Below are 19,079 nucleotides of genomic sequence, written 5' to 3' on the forward strand. Positions count from 1 at the left end.
AACACACACACGCGTATCCTCAAAAATACAGGGTTTATTGGTTGAAACTGCAATCCAACGTTACAAAAAACACGATCAACCTCATCGATACTCACATAGGAATTATTGTAGTGAACAGCGGCAGCTATAAATACAAATACATTCAAGAGTTCCGGCACGTTCTTTCCGTCAGCCCGTTCCCCTCCACTGACAGGGAGCTTGCATTAAAAAAAAATACAGATCATAACTCCACCGTATTTGCCTGAGTTTTACTGGAATGGATCATGCAGGCACTTAAACCGGGAGGGGGCGGGACAAGCGCCCCAGACAGCCAATCAAAAACGCACACAGTGGGCCATCCTTCCATATGATTGGCCGCAGTCCAAACGGGTCCAGTTCAGACCCAAACGCTGCACAGGCCGGGCCGGGGGCCGATCGCAAAGGCAATTATTAAATAGGAGTTGAGGGCCCACATGGCGACCGCTGCTTGCTACATGTGGCGCTGTGTCACGAAATCTCCTCTGCATGACAGAAGCACCAGAATTAATCATAAAAAAAAAAAAAAAAAAAAAAAAAACGGCCAAGGATGAGATTTAAAATTTAAATATATTTCAGTATTTCTACAACATGGCAGTTGTGCTGGATTTGCAGTCCGATATTTGAGAAGGAAAAAAAAAAAAAAAAAAAAAAAACTAATAAATAATCAAAATGCAACTTTTTTTTTTTTTTTTTTCCATTTCTGCTTTAAATTAAGTTTCATTTTTATCAGAGTAGTTGCAAACAAAAGTCACTGTAGTACAATATATTAAACTGTGAAAAAGGAAGTTGACAAATCTTCACAATCTTTAGATTAATGTGAAAGATCATAATTTAACATAAAAGAAAATATATTCTATCGTTTCATTACCAAGATAAATACAAACAAAATTAACAAAAAAAAGCATATGATCACCAATAAATACGTTTCGATAAGTTAAATCAGTGACAAGCAAAACCTTCTATTCTGAAAGTTTCCAAAAACAATAATAGTAAATCGATAATAATAATAATAATAATAATAATAATAATAAATGACATAAAACATGAAATAAAGTGGGAGAACGTCATGAGAGCAGATTCCATACACACTCCTTTTGGAGCTGGGCTTGTAAATTGCAGGATGCACTAGTGCGTGATGGGAATGCTGGAATTCCCCGCTGCTAATGCTAAGATAGCAGGGGGTGGGGCGGAGCTTACAGGCACAGAGGGGAGGGGGAGGAGTCAGGCTCAACAACCAGTTTGATTTCAAGATTCCTTTTCCCAAAGACCCATGGAAAAAAAAAAAAACGTAACACACACACACACACACACACACACACACACACACACACACACACACACACACAGGGTTACAAAAATATGTGGAAGCCATAATCACATGACCACATGGGGAATTTCGCTTCAGTCGGGCCACTTCTCCCAAACTCCGCCGGAATCTGGAGGAAGGAGGACCAGACTGGACTGCGTGGAGGTGTGTTGGGTGTGTTGGGTGTTCTGACAACCGGTCCAGAACGAAACTGGGGAGGGAAGGAACGTTAAAAGAATAAAGAACCGCCGTCGTCCACTCGGGAACTCAATTTGGTCTGCGGGAGCAGCTCCGATTGGTCCAAACAAGGCACTGATGGGGGCGGGTCACTTCACAGGTTGCCGGGCGGAGGGGCGGAGCAAGACTAAGCCCGCCCGCCCGCCCTGCGACGCGTGCTACACATTCGCAAGGTAAGCGGGGACCGCTTGGTCTGGTTCGCCTCCTTCCTGCCCCCCGATTTGGCACCGTGGTCACAGTGAGGCACAGGTGGAGGCTCAGGGCCACGTGAGGCACTTCCCAGCAGGACAGAGAGGGATGGACGTGGGGAGGAAAGGACTTTTTTTTTTTCCTTCTTTTAAATCGCTATCGCTTTTTCTCGGTTTCTTCTTCCTCAAGAGAGATTTGCAGAAAGAAAGAAAGAAAAAAAAAAAAAAAAAGATATCAGTTCCCTTAATTCACCGCGTCTCTGTTTCCTGATGAAGAAGATGCTAAATCTGACAGGGAGGAGCGAGTGGGAAAAGTGTACAGCCCCCTGAACCGGCAGCCCCGCCCCCAGCGCTCACCGGGGGCTTCTGGGTAAGCGGCAAGGCGGGAGCTGGAAGGGAGTGTCGTTCTCTCTCTCTCTCTCCATCTTTTGTTCGTGTGGCGTTTGTCCTCCCCGTCCCGGGACGGCGTCCTCGCGCTCTAGTCGTCGGAGATGGACAGCCGGCTGAAGATGGGCAGGCGCCGGGACGTGTCGGGGACGGGCGACTCCGACCCGCTCAGGCTCCCGGCGGAGCTGCTCTGGTAGCCCTCGTGGTCCGAGAGGGAGTCTGGCTGGCTGGACGTGGACTCGAAGAACGGCGGCGACTCGGAGGCGGGGCGGAAGAGGAAGGGGGCGGGGCCGCCGCCGGTCGGGGAGACAGGGGCGCCGAACAGGTCCTGGCTGGAGAAGGCGAAGGGGCCGGCGCCGGGCCACTCGGCCAGCTCGTCGTCCGCCGACGAGACGGGCGGCGGCGTCAGGGAGGCGGTGGCGGCCGCCGCGGCCACGCCGGCGCTGGGGAAGCCGGCGAAGCTGACGCTGTGGTGGAGGCGGGGCCGGTCCAGTTTACCGTTGGAGGCGGAGAGCGGCGAGGGCCCGCGCCGCTCCTCGGCGTTGTGGATGAAGTGGCACCGCGGCCCGTACGGGCAGAAGCCGATGGTGTGGAAGGTGCGGCACGGCTCGGTCTTGTACTTGGGGTGGCGGCTCAGGCTGCGCAGCTCGTGGGTGCCGTGGGCGAACTGGCACTTGTCGCCGTACTTGCAGGAGCCGTTCTCCTCGAAGGGCCGGCACAGCTCCGTCTTGTAGCGGCTGGAGTTGACCGGGCCGTTGGGGGCGCCGGCGGCGGCGGCGGCGCACTTCTGCAGGAGCCGCTCGCCGGTCTCCGAGAAGGACCGCTCCCGCAGGCGGTTCTCCTTGTTGCCCGGCGACAGCAGGGACGCCGCGTCGGCCGCCTTCACCGCGCTCAGGAACTGGCTCTGGCTGAGCCTGGCGCCGCCGGGCAGCGTGACCGAGTGCCGCCGCTGGTAGACGCCGTGGCCGCCGGCCGAGGGGGCGCCCACGGCCTTCCTGTCCTGCAGGGCGGAGCCGGGTGCCGGCAGGGCGTGCGGTGCCCCGAGGATGTTGCCGTAGTTCAGCATTCTGCTCTGCGGGCGAGAAGACAGGCGCAGGGGACGTCAGTCCGGTTACCCATTACGTCCCCGGCGTGACAAAGTCTACGACGGCGCGCCCCACGGCCGGGAGGCGGGACTACAGGTTAAATGCCACCATCACCGGCAGGCCCACGGTTACACGGGCCACCACAGCAGGGGCAGTTACAGCGAGGGAAGCGGCCGCGGTGCATCATGGGAAGAGAGGGGGGTGTGTGAGTCCCGGGCTGCAGGAGACTCCCGAGGACTCGATAAAAAGTTCGTTTAGCGGCGAACCGCGTCCAACTACGGGAGCCGAAGCGGGCAGGAAAGAAGGAGGAGGAGAAGAAGAAGAAAGAGAAGAAGAAGGAGGAGGAGGAGGAGAAGAACCCGCGGTTACCTTGCCGATCGCCTCGCCGAAGTCGAAGAAGGACGAAGCCGCCACCGCCGTGCTCATCGTCGCCGGGGCGCCGCGGGATGGAGGTCGCGCTGCGTCTGCGGCGACGCGCGGCGCGACGGCGGCTTTTATACCGCGGGAGGAAGAGGAGGAGGAGGAGGAGCCCGGACTCTTCTCTTTTTTTTTCTCTTCTTCTTCTGTTTCCTGGAGGAACCTTCTCTCTCTCTCTCTCTCTCTTTCTCTCTCTCTCTCTCTCTCTCTCTCTCTTTCTCTCTCTCTTTCTCTCTCTCTCTCTCTCTTTTTTTTTCTCTTCTTCTTCTGTTTCCTGGAGGAACCCTCCTCATCTCTTTTTTCTCTCTCTCTCTCTCTTTCTCTCTCTCTCTCTCTCTCTCTCTCTCTTTCTCTCTCTCTTCTCTTTCTCTCTCTCTCTCTCTCTCTCTCTCTCTCTTTTTTTGTTCGCTCTTCTTTCCCCAAACAAGCGAAATCTCGGGCGGGTTAACGAACTTTTTTCTCGGGTGAAAAACTTTTTTTTTTTTTTTTGTCGTCTTTTTTTTTTTTTTTTTTGTCGTCGTTTTTTTTCTTTTCTTTTTGGATTCCCGATCCACGTTTTTTTTTTTTTTTTTTTTTTTTATTACTGACGGTTAAACGAGAAGAAGGCGAGATGCCTTCACAGCAGCTCCAGGTTCTTGGTTGTAGTTAACTTGACCCTGAACTCGGGCCTCGGCCTATCTGAGTCGAGTTAAAGTTTAACTCTGACCGGTGAACTGTTGTGTGGAGCTTCTCGCCGGGCCAGTTCGTCTCCAGGCCCCAGAACCCGGTTCCGTGAGGGTCGGTGTCCATTACCCAGCAGGCCATGGGGCATGGGCAGGGAGGGAGGCCGAGCAGGACAGAACAGAGGCGAGAAGATTTACGGGACGTCCTCCTGCCCTCGGGGTCTGGGCGGAGCCCCCTTTTACTCGTTCACGCTCTCGCACGCCAGGGTTAATGTTCCCTCCGCGGTCGTCCTGTAAGAGGAACTGGTGGAATTGGACCCCGAACGCAGCCTCGGATTCGTTTTGAGGTGCCGTGATTCGTGGGAATTTGCACGATTTGCATGTTCCTGCATTTATGTTGCTCGGCTATTGGGAACGTTGCTCACCGTCTGCATGCAAATGCAGTAACCGCAGCCGAGAGAGAGAGAGAGAGAGAGTGTGTGTGTGTGTGTGTCCACCCAGCAGGAGACGGGCATGCAGACAGGATGGCACGGCCGCCGTTTCCCGTCACCCCGGGGCCTCGGCTCCTGAAGGCCCGACGCCCCTCGCTGTCTACCGGCATCTTAGTTATCTTGAATTGCCTCGGTAATTGCCTGGAAATTCGCGCTCGGACGTTTTTCGTCCGGGGGAAGGTGGCGGGGGCTCCTGTAGGGGGCGCTGCACTTAATTTTTTCTTCACTTTTAAATGTCGTTCTCTGCGAGCCTCCAGCCTTTTCTGAACTGCAGAACGTTTACAGGCTGGACCACCGCGGGATCGTTCTCTTTCATTGGTGTAACGTCTCGCGGGACGTGGGGGGGGGACGCAGACGGAGGCAGAGTTAATGGTGCGTAGCAGCGGGACCGCAGGATTGCGAGTGCCGGACCGCGCCGCCCCTCTCCTCCGCCCGTTCCCACGCAGAGGGAACGTTTCTGGACCCCCGTCCTGCTGACTCAGGAGCTCCCTGTCAGGACGCTTTTCCCCTCGACCCCCCACTTCCTGTCCCGGCCGGCCACAGGAAGGACACTGTCAACTTTATGAAGGCCAGAGGTGCAATAAAATGGTGGTGGTAGTAGCCTAGTGGGTAACCAGAAGACCCAGGTTCAAACTCCACTTACTACCATCGTGTCCCTGAGCAGGACACTTAACCCTTACCGTAAAAAGGGGTGACAAATAATGTTATTGTTGCCTAGCAACGCGTCCGCAAAACGCACGTTGGAGAGCTGCGGTCTTATTGAGGTGCAGCAGGACGCGTGTCCCCTATAGTCCCGTGAGCGGCGGGGAACTTGCACAATCGGGCCTTGATGGAGACGTGCAGTGCGCGCCCCTCCTCCAGAGAGGTCGGGCGGCGGGGTCGACCCCGGGGGCCAGGTGTCACGGCCGCGGCGGCCGGCTGAAACGGGATATCTGTCCCCCGTCCGTCTCCCCGTCTTCACAGAGGAGGAGAAAAAAAAAATCAATGAGCTTTCTGCTTCCCCCGAAAACAGTGGAGGCCTTTCTGCCCCCAAAACGAGATTCTGTCCATCTGTCTCCAACCTCCGGCAAACTGCGTGTGTGTGTGTGTGTGTGTGTGTGTGTGTGTGTCTGGACGTGTCAGCGTTTGTCCAGCTCTTCCACAGCCCTAATTTCCCATCAAGTGTCCGTTAGAGCTGCAGGACCAGCAGGTCCCAGAGCAGCGGCATGTTAACACACACACACACACACATACACACGCACGCACGGCAGATAGTGGGCCAGTGATGGAAGCGGCCCCGTAATCAGAAGGTTGCCGGTTCGAATCCCGATCCGCCAAGGTGCCACTGAGGTCCCCTTGATGAAGGTCCCGTCCCCACACACACTGCTCCCCGGGCGCCTGTCATGGCTGATGGTTAAATACAGAGGACATTACGTTGTGTCACCGTACGCTGTGCTGCTGTGTGATCACAATGACAATCACTTCACTCCCTCTTCGTCTTTCTATCCACGAACCCCTCGTCACAACATTCACATTTACATTTACAGCATTTACCAGACGCCCTTATCCAGAGCGACTTACAATCAGTAGTTACAGGGACAGTCCCCCCCCTGGAGACACTCAGGGTTAAGTGTCCTGCTCAGGGACACAATGGTAGTAAGTTGGATTCGAACCCGGGTCTTCTGGTTCACAGGTGAGTTTGTTACCCACTAGGCTACTACCACCCTGGTATTGTGAAGTTCCTGCAAAGAGGGGGAGGAGTTTAAAATGAGTAAGACGTGGAAGATGCACCAGGCGACACTGTAAAATGTGACAACGCAACACAACGCAAGAGATACAATATCGGGATACGATAGATATGATATTTATTCGTTTATTTGGTTTACTGGCTCGATACTACCGCCCCCTGGTGGTGAGGAGTACGCACTACAGATTACGATGCACAGTACGGACTTTAACAACGCCGCTGTGTATGGAAACGCGTATGGAGCTCACAGCGCGTAGATTTCTGGCTGTAAGGCGAGTGTGATTAAGGTCGTCGTCTCTCTGCTTGTGCACTGAATAATGGCGGGGGTGGTAGTAGTAGCCTGACGGTTAACACACTCGCCTATGAACCACAAGACCCAGGTTCAAACCCCACTTACTACCATGGTGTGCCTGAGCAAGACACTTAACCCTGAGTGTCTCCAGGGGGGGACTGTCCCTGTAACTACTGACTGTAAGTCGCTCTGGATAAGGGCGTCTGGTAAATGCTGTAAATGTAAATGAATAGTGTCTGTTTAAATAAAAAATGAGCCCCATCTCCGTCCCCCCGAAATTTGGTTGATTTATTTTATCTTCTGTCTTTGTGTCTTGGGACGGAAGAGAGAGGGTCTGACAGCGGATGCACGTTTCCGTTCTTGACCTTTAGCCATCGTTTCGTAAGCGTGTTTTCCATCCCGGGTTACGAGCTCTTTTCTGGAACCCGGGGAAAATTCTCTCGTTGGCTGCAGACCATCGGCTTTTAAAGTAGAAGAACGGCGAGAGGACTTCAAGCTGCTCCCCCGCCGCCCGCTCCTTAAAGAGGCAAATCCCGTTTCGGCCGCGTCCGTCTGGCCAGAAAAACACGCTCCCTGGAAAACGTTTATCGGATTTGCGCTGCGCTGCACGCCGCACCGTAATATCAGATAAATATTGACGCTGATCAAATACCGACTGAACTCTGCACGGCGCCCTCCTTAAACAAACCGGCAGATAAAGCGGCTCCCTCCATCGTCATGCCAGCCTGACCCGGCGTGTGTGAGAGGCAACACACACACACACACACACACACACACCACCGAGACCCCTCGGAGCCCCCCAATGTTCTGTCGCGCCCCGTTGTGTCACACTGAGGTTTCCAGTTTCAAAAGCCCCCAATTTGCATTGCGTTCGCCCTTCTGGACCCGCGTGGAGGAATCCGGTAAAGTGGGGGGCACTTTTTCCGAGAATCGCGGAGCCTCACCAGGCTGGCACGGCTGGCGCTCGCCAACGGCCTCGTGTTCTCGTGCCAACGTGGTGCCCTGGGGAACGGTTGCGCGCTGGAGAGGCGGGGAGGCCTTTGACCAGCCAGGCCCAGGCATCTCACCAAGTGTCCTGGCACAATGCGGCTGGCACTGCCGTTTAAGAGCCCCTGGCAGAACTACTGACCGCCATGAAGATGTGTGGTCCAATAAAGAGTTTGTTGCAGAAATTCATAAAAATGTACACACGGTGTCAAATGAGCGGGAAATGAATACCAGATGGACACGATCAGGGTTTTTGCAGAGGAAAACAACAAAAATAACTCTTATTAATGCCTTTAATATGTGGACATCAGTAAATCACTGATCCTGTTTTCATTCTCTTGGCCGGAGCGAGCAGCCTGGGCCCTGCCACGGCCCTCAGATAGGATATCAACTTCATATTTCTCCAGGACAGTCCGCCTGGGGGAGGGAGAATGCGAGCAGTTCAGCAGCGGAGCCCCGCCCATAATGAAATCCCGCCTGCCTCCCTCACCTGGGCCGTGCCAGTGGCCTGTCCTCGCTGTGATGAAACCTTCAGCAGGATAGGAAATGTCACTGGATCAGATGACATGCATGAACCATTTGGGATATAGTTTTGGTCCTCGGCATGTTCTTATTCCACATCAACACCCCAAGTGCACAGCTGTGGAGAGACCATAGGAGAAGTAGATCTTAGACCATAGGAGGCCATAGGAGAAGTAGATCTAAGACCATAGGAGGCCATAGGAGAAGTAGAGCTAAGACCATAGGAGACCATATGAGAAGTAGAGCTAAGACCATAGGAGACCATAGGAGAAGTAGAGCTTAGACCATAGGGGAAGTAGGAGAAGTAGAGCTTAGGCCATAGGAGACCATAGGCGAAGTAGAGCTTAGACCATAGGAGATCATAGAGGAAGTAGGAGAAGTAGATCTTAGACCATAGGACAACATAGGAGAAGTAGAGCTAAGACCATAGGAGACCATATGAGAAGTAGAGCTTAAACCATTGGAGACCATAGAAGAAGTAGAGCTTAGACCATTGGAGATCATAGGGGAAGTAGGAGAAGTAGATCTTAGACCATAGGACAACATAGGAGAAGTAGAGCTAAGACCATAGGAGACCATATGAGAAGTAGAGCTTAAACCATTGGAGACCATAGAAGAAGTAGAGCTTAGACCATTGGAGATCATAGGGGAAGTAGGAGAAGTAGAGCTAAGACCATAGGAGACCATATGAGAAGTAGAGCTAAGACCATAGGAGACCATAGGAGAAGTAGAGCTTAGACCATAGGGGAAGTAGGAGAAGTAGAGCTTAGGCCATAGGAGACCATAGGCAAAGTAGAGCTTAGACCATAGGAGACCATAGGAGAAGTAGGAGAAGTAGAGCTTAGACCATAGGAAACCATAGGAGAAGTAGGAGAAGTAGGAGAGGTAGAGCTTAGACCATAGGGTGGTAGTAGCCTAGTGGGTAACACACTCGCCTATGAACCAGAAGACCCGGGTTCGAATCCCACTTACTACCATTGTGTCCCTGAGCAAGACACCTAACCCTGAGTTGCTCCAGGGGGGACTGTCCCTGTAACTACTGATTGTAAGTCGCTCTGGATAAGGGCGTCTGGTAAATGCTGTAAATGTAAAAATGTATGTAAACCATAGGAGACCATAGGAGAAGTAGAGCTTAGACCATAGGAGAAGTAGGAGAAGTAGAGCTTAGACCATAGGAGAAGTAGAGCTTAGACCATAGGAGAAGTAGGAGAAGTAGAGCTTAGACCATAGGAGACGATAGGAGAAGTAGGAGAAGTAGAGCTTAGACCATAGGAAACCATAGGAGAAGTAGGAGAGGTAGAGCTTAGACCATAGGAGAAGTAGAGCTTAGACCATAGTTCGAGTTCGATTTAGTCAGGTCGGGTCGAGCTTGTGCATCAGCGAACATGAACGTCTGGTCTATAGGATCCTATCCTTTCCGTATGATTCACTGCTTGTAAGTTTGTTTCGGTGATTGGTAATCGTGTTTCACATGTTGTAAACTTGTTTTATTAAATGTTCATTTTCGATTCTTGGCCACATTTTAATCATCGCAAGTCAGACGCCAGCCTCTGGTGTTCTAAACCCACTCATGTCCTTTCCTTCTTAGTCTAGCACCAGTAGTGCGCGAAATTCAGGACTTGGTCATGATGATTCTATGTGGTCTGCAGAGGTGTGAACAGTTCGTTGTTGATGTCAGGCCTGCGTAGAGGCGTGAAGAACTGTACATCGAGTGAAAGTGCAGAACCTTCCAGTGTGGGAAGGTCCCGGTCCTGCTGACGCGTCACCGAGTGTGTAGGGGGCGGGGCAGCCGAGCTGCGTTATGTCTGCTGGGTGTCACTGTGACCTTTAAGTTTTATGCTTTTAATGTATTTTTAGATAAAAAAAAAAGATAATTTCCATGTGCTCATCATGCTTGCAGATACACTCTTTACCAGTAATAGGAAGTTGAATAATGTTCTTCTCATCCACACTTTGCCTTTTAAAAATGTCTCACTGCAGCACGTCTTCCAGGCCACACACGTAGAAAATAGACCATCAGTGGTTGTCCAAAAGCATCTTCTGGTTGTGCTTTGTGGACAGAGGTGACCTTGGCTGGTATTTAGGGCCTGTAATAAACACAAACAGGAGAGGTAATAAAGTTTTGTTCTAGTGACGTGGAAAACCTCTGTGTCCTATGAAATAAAAAAAAAAAAAAACCCAGATCTTCCTGCTGTTCGTCCGAAGATCTTCAGTGTGCTCGTCAGGAATTTGCTTCTGTACTCGGTACCAGGGGGAGGTCGCGCTTTAGGCTTCCCAGTTTAACGGGATGATGGATGAAAATGTTTCCGCGTGTTTATGAAACCTGACGCAGGACATCTGCTGGTCCTCTCAGCCAGCGTTAGCATGCGTTGGTGTTTCACAGACGTGTATAAATAGTGCAAATGTGAGCGTTTTAACCCTCAGCCTCATCACAACAGGAAAAGGCTCCTCACCCTTCAAACAGGCCTTATAAACGAGGCTGTGCTTTTATAATGGGAACCAGTTTCATGGCTCTGTTTGGCTTGCCTGGGCTTAATTAGGAGCCAGCCTTCACACTGGTTCACCCGCGCTCTCTGGAGGGCTTTGAACTGCGAATGCGCGGTCAGCAGAGCCTGAGACAACTTGCGCATCAGAGATGGAAACCATCCGGATTGGCGAGCAGAAGCAGGACAGTGTGTTCTTCTGCAGGCATCCACCTACTCGGCTGCTCAAATCAAAGTGATCGGAACAAGCTGCAGAAGACTTCTATTGAGAGTGTACTTTCCGCCCCTGCAAGATGTTTCATGTTGACTTTGTGACGTGTGGAACGTTCTCTGTGATCAGCAGCCCCCATGTTCTGCAGCACAACAGAAGAAAAACTGTGCAGTGCAGGGTGCAGACTGACTTGAAGGTTGGTGCCTTAATTCAGGACTGGAACCTATTTGAACTCGATATTTAAAGGCTTATAAGTAAAGTGAAGTGATTGTCACTTGTGATACACAGCAGCACAGCACACGGTGCACACAGTGAAATTTGTCCTCTGCATTTAACCCATCACCCTGAGTGAGCAGTGGGCAGCCATGACAGGCGCCCGGGGAGCAGTGTGTGGAGACGGGATTCGAACCGGCAACCTTCTGATTACGGGGCCGCTTCCTTAACCGCTAGGCCACCACTGCCCATACAGCAGAGCTGCATTGGCCTCCCGCGTGGCAGGCGAGAATTCTACTACTGAACCACCAATGCATATAGTCGCCATCCCAGGCTCAGATGGTGGAACGAGCTTCCAGAGCCGGCCCATCTGGACTTGTCCAGGCACTATGAACCAGCCCTTTCTGCCAAAATGATGTCATATCTGCATCAACGTGTGTTATTATTGACCGACTTCCACGTCCGTGTTTGAACGTGTGAGGCAGAATTGCATCTTTGTGGGGCATCACGTCACCTTCACACGTAGCCTTTTTTTTTACTAAAGACGTGACAATAGAGTCACAGTCATAGTACACAACAAGGGACGTCCCAAATAATATTCTGCAGTTGGCAAATGGCACCAAGCATCAACATCAATATCATTTAAGCACGTGAAGCTGTTTTCTAAAAAGTATTCTGTAAAAGTATTTTTTTTCTTAAAGTATTCTCTGGATGCAAAAACGTCTGTACACAGTGTAATGTAATGTATCCAGAACCTGCCGTTTTGGGTCCATCTCAAGGACGGCCTGAAGCCGCAGAGGAGACCTTGTGTCCACTCACCACAATAAAAACAAAGCCGTCCAGCTCAGGTGGCGCTGCCGGCACCGCGGGGCGACCAAACATCCGGAAAGGACACCCGTCTTCCGTCCCGAAGGCCGAGGCCTTCTCAAGTGCGGTGAGCAAACAAACAACCCCGGCGCTGAGAAACACAATCTGCCACAAGAACGAGCCACCCAGGCGGCCTGTAACTTCTCCAGCGTGATTACTGCCCTGAAGTTCCACTGGACCTTTCCCAACCCAAATGTCCAGCGATATCACTGCTTTACTTTGATCTACAGAGATAAGGAGAAGGACTCGGTCAGCAGAATGAAGCATACGTGAGATTTATGACCAGCCTTAAACCCATTCTACTGACATATCATTTATTATTTGAGGAAAATTCATTAAAAAGAGGAGGAGTTACGTTTTACACAGTCAAAACCAACAGAAACAAAAGTGTTTTATAGAAAAGTGTATTTTCCATTATTAATACACACAACCACCTCCACTCGGTGTCTTATCAGACACACACTCCAACGGTTCACAAATTTTACAGCCATCCCCACTAAAACATCTCAGACACTCGTATCCCATCACTGCCGTCTCCAGACAATTCTGTTTTCATTTATAGAGATGAGGTGTGGGTCACATCTCCGATAAGGCTAATTCTGATGGATGTATGCTTCCAGTACACCCCCACTAGTTTTAACACGGTACACCCCCACTAGTTTTAACACGGTACACCCTGACTAGTTTTAACATGGTACACCTTGACTAGTTTTAATATGGTACACCCGACTAGTTTTAACACTGTACACCCTGACTAGTTTTAACATGGTACACCTTGACTAGTTTTAATATGGTACACCCTGACTAGTTTTAACATGGTACACCCCCACTAGTTTTAACATGGTACACCCCAACTAGTATTAACACGATAAACCCCCACTAGTTTTAACACGGTAAACCCCCGACTAGTTTTAACATGGTACACCCCCACTAGTTTTAACACGGTACACCCTGACTAGTTTTAACATGGTACACCTTGACTAGTTTTAATATGGTACACCCGACTAGTTTTAACACGTTACACCCTGACTAGTTTTAACATGGTACACCTTGACTAGTTTTAATATGGTACACCTGACTAGTTTTAACACGGTACACCCTGACTAGTTTTAACATGGTACACCACCCCCCCCCCCCCATTTCAAAGTTAGACCTTTTCTGCAAACAAGAAGAACCAGGAGACCCCGTCACCAAGCATTTTGTGGAGTTTAAGTGAACATGTAGGAATGTACAGGGTGGGCCATTTATATGGATCCAGCTTAATATTAAAGTCCTGTTTGTGGCACATTAGTATATGTGAGGGGGCAAACTTTTCAAGATGGGTGGTGACCATAGTGGCCATTTTGAAGTCGGCCATCTTGGATCCAACTTTTGTTTTTTTCAATAGGAAGAGGGTCATGTGACATCAAATTTATTGGTAATTCCACAAGAAAAACAATGGTGTGCTTGGTTTTAACGTAACTTTATTCTTTCATGAGATATTTACAAGTTTCTGACCACTTATAAAATGTGTTCAATGTCACCAACCATTCCCATTTTATTAAGGTGTATCCATATAAATGGCCCACTCCGTAGAGTAAGAATTAATTGAAGAGCCTGGATGGCCATCACAACACACACAGGTCGGTATTTGTGACCGGCTGCAGCTCTCTAAGACCGGAGGGGTCGGGGTGCGTGAAAGATTCGACGGAAGGAAAACAGAGCGGGAGGCCGGGGGGGGATTGCGGAGTCATGTTGAAGGAATGCTGGGAGGTGGGGGTCTGCTGGCGTGACCGGCCCGTTTCTTACCCGCCTAATCAGAGACAGCTGGCGGTGTGTGTGCCGGGGAGGAGCGCAGGACCAACGCGGGGCTGGTGTTGTGCTTGGTGGAGTCCGAGTTTTCATTAGGCCGTATTTATTTCTTTAACGGAGCGCCGGGGAGCGTGGCACGGCGTTTAAAACCCGAGAAAGACACAGACCAGCCCTGAACCCCGTCTGGCACTCCAGGGGGAGGGAGGGACGGCGGGTGGGGGCTCTTCCTTCCTTCCTTTCTTCCTTCCTTCTTTTCTGACATTCATTCCGTTAATCACTCACTTTCAGATATTACCAGCTGTTTCCAAACTCAGATAGAAGTAGAGGAATTCACCAACTCTCACATCTCTAGTCTATTTCAAACCAGAGGATCTTTCCTGGAATCATATGGCATCATACAGCACCACCCAGTTCTACACACACTCACACACACACACACACACACACACACATACACACAAATACACACACATGCACACACACGCACACAACCACACACGCATACACATACACACACACGCACACAACCACACACACACACATGCACACACACGCATACACACACATGCACACACACACCCACACACATACACGCACACACATGCACACATACACATGCACGCACACACATACACACGCTCACACGCATACACACACATGCACACACACACATACACACATACATGGACACACATGCACACACACTAAAACACATGCACGCACACACATACACACGCTCACACGCATACACACACATGCACACACACACCCACACACATGCACACACACACATACACATGCAAGCACACACATACACACGCTCACACGCATACACACACATGCACACACACACACAACACACATGCACACACACGCATACACACACACATGCACACACACACCCACACACATACACGCACACACATGCACACACATGCACACACATACACACGCTCACACACATACACACACATGCACACACACGCACACAACAACACACATGCACACACATGCACACAACCACATACACACACACGCTTGATATCCTCACCCTTTCTGTTCACTACAGTCCAGCTTGACAAGACAAGTTGGAAGTTTTGTCCTTCCCCTTTTACAGAGAAGTGTGTGCCCGGCTCCCTCCCATGATGCATTGGGGTTCTGTCCTCTCTCACCCCTCACAGCTTCCTACAGGATAAAACAGAACAAGAATGAGAACCAGGCGATTGTGAGAGACCGAACATTCCAGCCTGTGCAGAATGAAGAACTTGTGGAGATTCACAGTGATCCACTCCTCAGTCAGGATTGAAAATTGGATGAGAAATGCGAGAAACAACGTTGAGTAACACTGCCCCCCCCACACACACACACACATTCAACAGCCTAGCGGTTATGGAAGCGGCCCCAGAATCAGAAGGTTGCCGGTTCGAATCCCGATTCACCAAGGTGCCACTGAGGTGCCACTGAGCAAAGCACCGTCCCCACACACTGCTCCCCGGGCACCTGTCATGGTGATGGGTTAAATGCAGAGGACAAATTTCACTGTGCGCACCATGCACTGTGCTGCTGTGTATCACATGTGACAATCACTTCGCTTATTTACTTATTTAGCGGCTCAGTGCCAGTTTACGACAGAACATCAATGGACACATGCAGAGAACCTCGGTTCTCTCCTCCGGACTGGTGCTGGACATCATGATGTGGTCACGATCACCTTCTCATCTCCAGACGTGGGCCACGACAACCGTCACTCAACGTAAGAATGACTGAAGTAATACTCGCCGTTGTAGCACTCCGTCACATTAGGTTGTTTTCATGCCGTGTGAGGGATTTTTTACGATAGTCCCTTTTTCACCCAAACACACGGGGACTTGCAAAACTCCCCTTCCTCACCACTTCCTGTGATATACAGCGACTATCTGATGCCGAGACGCTCGGTTCTGCCCGCCTGCCTGTGTTTATTTTCACGTCGAAAGTGGTCGGGCGGGATTTTGACTCACTTGGTTGTGTATTTGTGTCTCTGTGGGACCAAATAAGGAAGTTTTTTTTTTTCCATTTTGCTGGTTCCCACAAGACATGCTCATGCCCATGTTAATTATTATATTAACTGTGTGTATGTGTGTTTTGGCATGTAACCTCTATGTCCTCGTCTGTCCCTGGCCATGCCACTTCGTTCTCCAATGTCCTCTGCTCTTGCTCTTATCAGGCCGTGACCCCAGCTCTGTTATTTGAAGGGTACCGGGGTCACTATGGGTCATCGGTCCCAGGTTTGGCGTCACGTGTGCCCATCACTCTCCAGGATCTCAAGATCTGGCCAGAGGGAACACGGTGAGGGAGCTTTCTGAGGGGTTTCCAGTGATGGTACCCCGAATGTCCATATCTGAAACTGTACTTCTCTTCCTTTCCCCAGTCTGAACATCTGAAATGGAGCTCTCCTATCAGACCACGGTCATACGTTTTGCACTTTGTTGGTGCAATAATGGTCAATCAGAAAAAAAAGATGCTTAATCCAAGATCAAAGATCATTTATGATATGAAACAAAACCTTTTCAGCGCTTCAATGGCAGCATTTCTCAGCCAACTGGTTCGGTTTTGCTGTTTGTTGCTGAATATTTCTGAGGCGTTATGTGGAATATTTCTGTTTTTCATCTCCACCAACTTCCTGTCGCTGCTCCCCTCCGCCTCGCTATGACAGGAAGTGATGTCGCGTCTCATAACACCCCTGTGGAAAGGCAGAAGACCCCTAAATTTCCTGCCACGCTGCTGCAGTTATTTGCGTCGCGCTGCGATGCCCACGGCTGCAGCAGGCTTCCTGCCTGGCTGCAAGATCGCTCCACCTCAGCAGAGCCTGGCAGAACGTTGAACCAGAGCCTGCCAGGTAACACACACACACACACACACAGCATTCTGTCGGGAACAACCACGAGACGCAGGCGAGCGTGACCCCTGCGCATTAAAGCAGGGATGCATTCAGTGACATGTGCCATGTTAATGCAGAACACCGACTAGCTCAGAATCACAATTGTGTTTATTATACTGCAAGCACATACAAGGAATTTGATTCCAGTAGATGGTGTCTCTCAAGTACGTATAAGTGTTATTTGTACAAATGGTATAATATGTTTATACTGTTTATAAATATATATTCTGAATATAAATATATGTATGAATGTACACAGGTCTATAAGTGTGTATAAATAAGAGTGTACATAAAGTGCAGTGCAATGCTGAACCGCACCACTGTGGTGAACATTGTTCAGCCAATCAGACTGAGAAGCAGGTCCTAATGTCCTAATGTTGTCTGTTCAAATGGGCTGGACGTGTAATCCCGATTCTCTGTGAGTGACACCTCATTACACCACAATCATTGACATTCATGGAATTTTGGAGTCGTCCTTATTCGGGTACTTGGGGTTAAGTGTCTTGCTCAGGGACACGATGGCAGTAAGTGGGGTTTGAACCTGGGTCTTCTGGATTGTAGGCGAGTGTGTTACCCGCTAGGCTACTAGCACCCTACCATTTATTCTGGTTATGAGAGAGAAGCGGCTCATTAAAGATGTCAAACTGTGTAGCTGTGTGCACTTATCAATCAGTCCCTTTACATCAATTTTAAGAGGACCAAATGTCCCCGGTTTTTGTACAACTGGGGACATTTTGTGTACATCAGCGCAAGATAAGACGGGATGTTTTGAGGGTTTTCTGCTCAGCTGAGGCAAGTGTGTGTGTGTATGTGTCTCCTTTAACCCTTTCCTGTCCCACGCATGGAACCTGTAAGTCACTGCATGCCTTTACTGGAACATGAGAGCCCTGCATGCGTGGAGTTCATGTTTTGATGAGGTTTCTGTGTTCTTTATAGAAGAAATACACACACACACACACACACACACCATCATGTGAGGTTATTGTTTCCACAGAAGGTCTGATGGGAGGGACATCCACACGAGGGGGTAACAAGCTGAAGGCTACATGGAAGTGGCTTCAGGTGTGACCCCGCCCATAAAAGGCCTATCTCAGCAGGAGATTCCTGTACAGGGCTGAGATCAGACTGATGGGTTTTGTGGTGGTGTTTTTGTCTCACACACACTCACAAAATACCACGTCTGCACTAAAATCTGTGTGAAAACACAACCACAGATATCTGGCAAACCTGCAGTCTGATCATACGTGCTATCACACATATACGACAACAACATTTATTTCTTATATCGGGCAAAATCACATACAGTATGTCTCAATGGGCTTTGACAGGCCCTACAGTTGACACCCCCCACACTTGACCCTTCTGCACACAAAAAAAACTCTGTCCATTATGATGCTACTGGTCCAGCTGTAGTTGTAATGGTGGTGGTGGCTGTGGTGACCCTCTGGTTCGTTTCAAGCTAAGTCCTGGTTGAGCAGTTGTCAGGAACCAGGATTCATCTGCTGGTCTCTTCACTGGGGTCTGCCAGTAGTGTAGTCTGTGAGAACAGAGAACAGACAGAAGCAGCGGCAGACGGTGGCATCGTACGACTGGTACCGAAGTACGTGGTTATGGTGGTATATTGGTGCTACAGTGGCCGGTACCCTTAGCCACCATACTGAGCCACCAAACAGTTTTGTTTGTGCAGGAGGTCGATAAGTGAAGGGAGAGGCAAAGTGGCCTGAAATCGGTCTTAAGTAGAGTGTAAACAGGCCTTAAACACCCCTGAGTGCTTCCGCTGGGAACGGCTAATGAAGCTGCAGCTAAAAATACCGAGCGTCCAGCCACCGGCGGCCTGATGTTGGCCGTGACCCGCCGATGGACGTGCATTATCACTGTCCTCTTCCTTGTCTGGAGAAACGGGTTCACGTCGTATGATGGATCAGGGACAAAGTTACAAGGCCACAGCAACGTCTCTCACATCTCACATCTCAGCTGCGTTCTTTATGTTCTTCAATAAGCTAAAGACCACTTGAATCCAATGAAATAATCCGATACAGGAGGGTTAAGTTGACAGCAGTGGGTTTCTTTCTTTGTTTCGGTGAGATCTTCCAATCTTCAGATCTGCAGATGTTCTAGAAGGTGGACGTGAAGTGGCTGCTGGTTTGCATCCATGAATGGGAGTCTGATCCAGCAGGTAATTCCACTGAAGACGATTCCTAGGACGCAGTGCGTAGCTCGTAACCAGAAACACACCACCGCATGTCACAACTGCAGCAGACTTTAAGATCATGTGATTG

The 19,079-nt window shown here is 50.1% G+C and overlaps 1 protein-coding gene across 1 annotated transcript; it reads right to left on the reverse strand.

The window, feature by feature from the left end:
• Positions 1–673: 673 nt before the first annotated feature.
• Positions 674–3,678, reverse strand: zfp36l1a (zinc finger protein 36, C3H type-like 1a). The gene is made up of 2 exons (XM_028981828.1): positions 3,591–3,678; positions 674–3,208 (listed from the first exon to the last, which is right to left on the reverse strand). The coding sequence occupies exons 1-2, from the start codon at positions 3,645–3,647 to the stop codon at positions 2,228–2,230; spliced, it is 1,038 nt and encodes a 345-aa protein (XP_028837661.1). The 5' UTR covers positions 3,648–3,678; the 3' UTR covers positions 674–2,227.
• Between the last annotated feature and the right edge of the window lie 15,401 nt (positions 3,679–19,079).

This window comes from Denticeps clupeoides, chromosome 1, assembly GCF_900700375.1.
Source record: "Denticeps clupeoides chromosome 1, fDenClu1.1, whole genome shotgun sequence".
Lineage (NCBI taxonomy): Eukaryota > Metazoa > Chordata > Actinopteri > Clupeiformes > Denticipitidae > Denticeps > Denticeps clupeoides.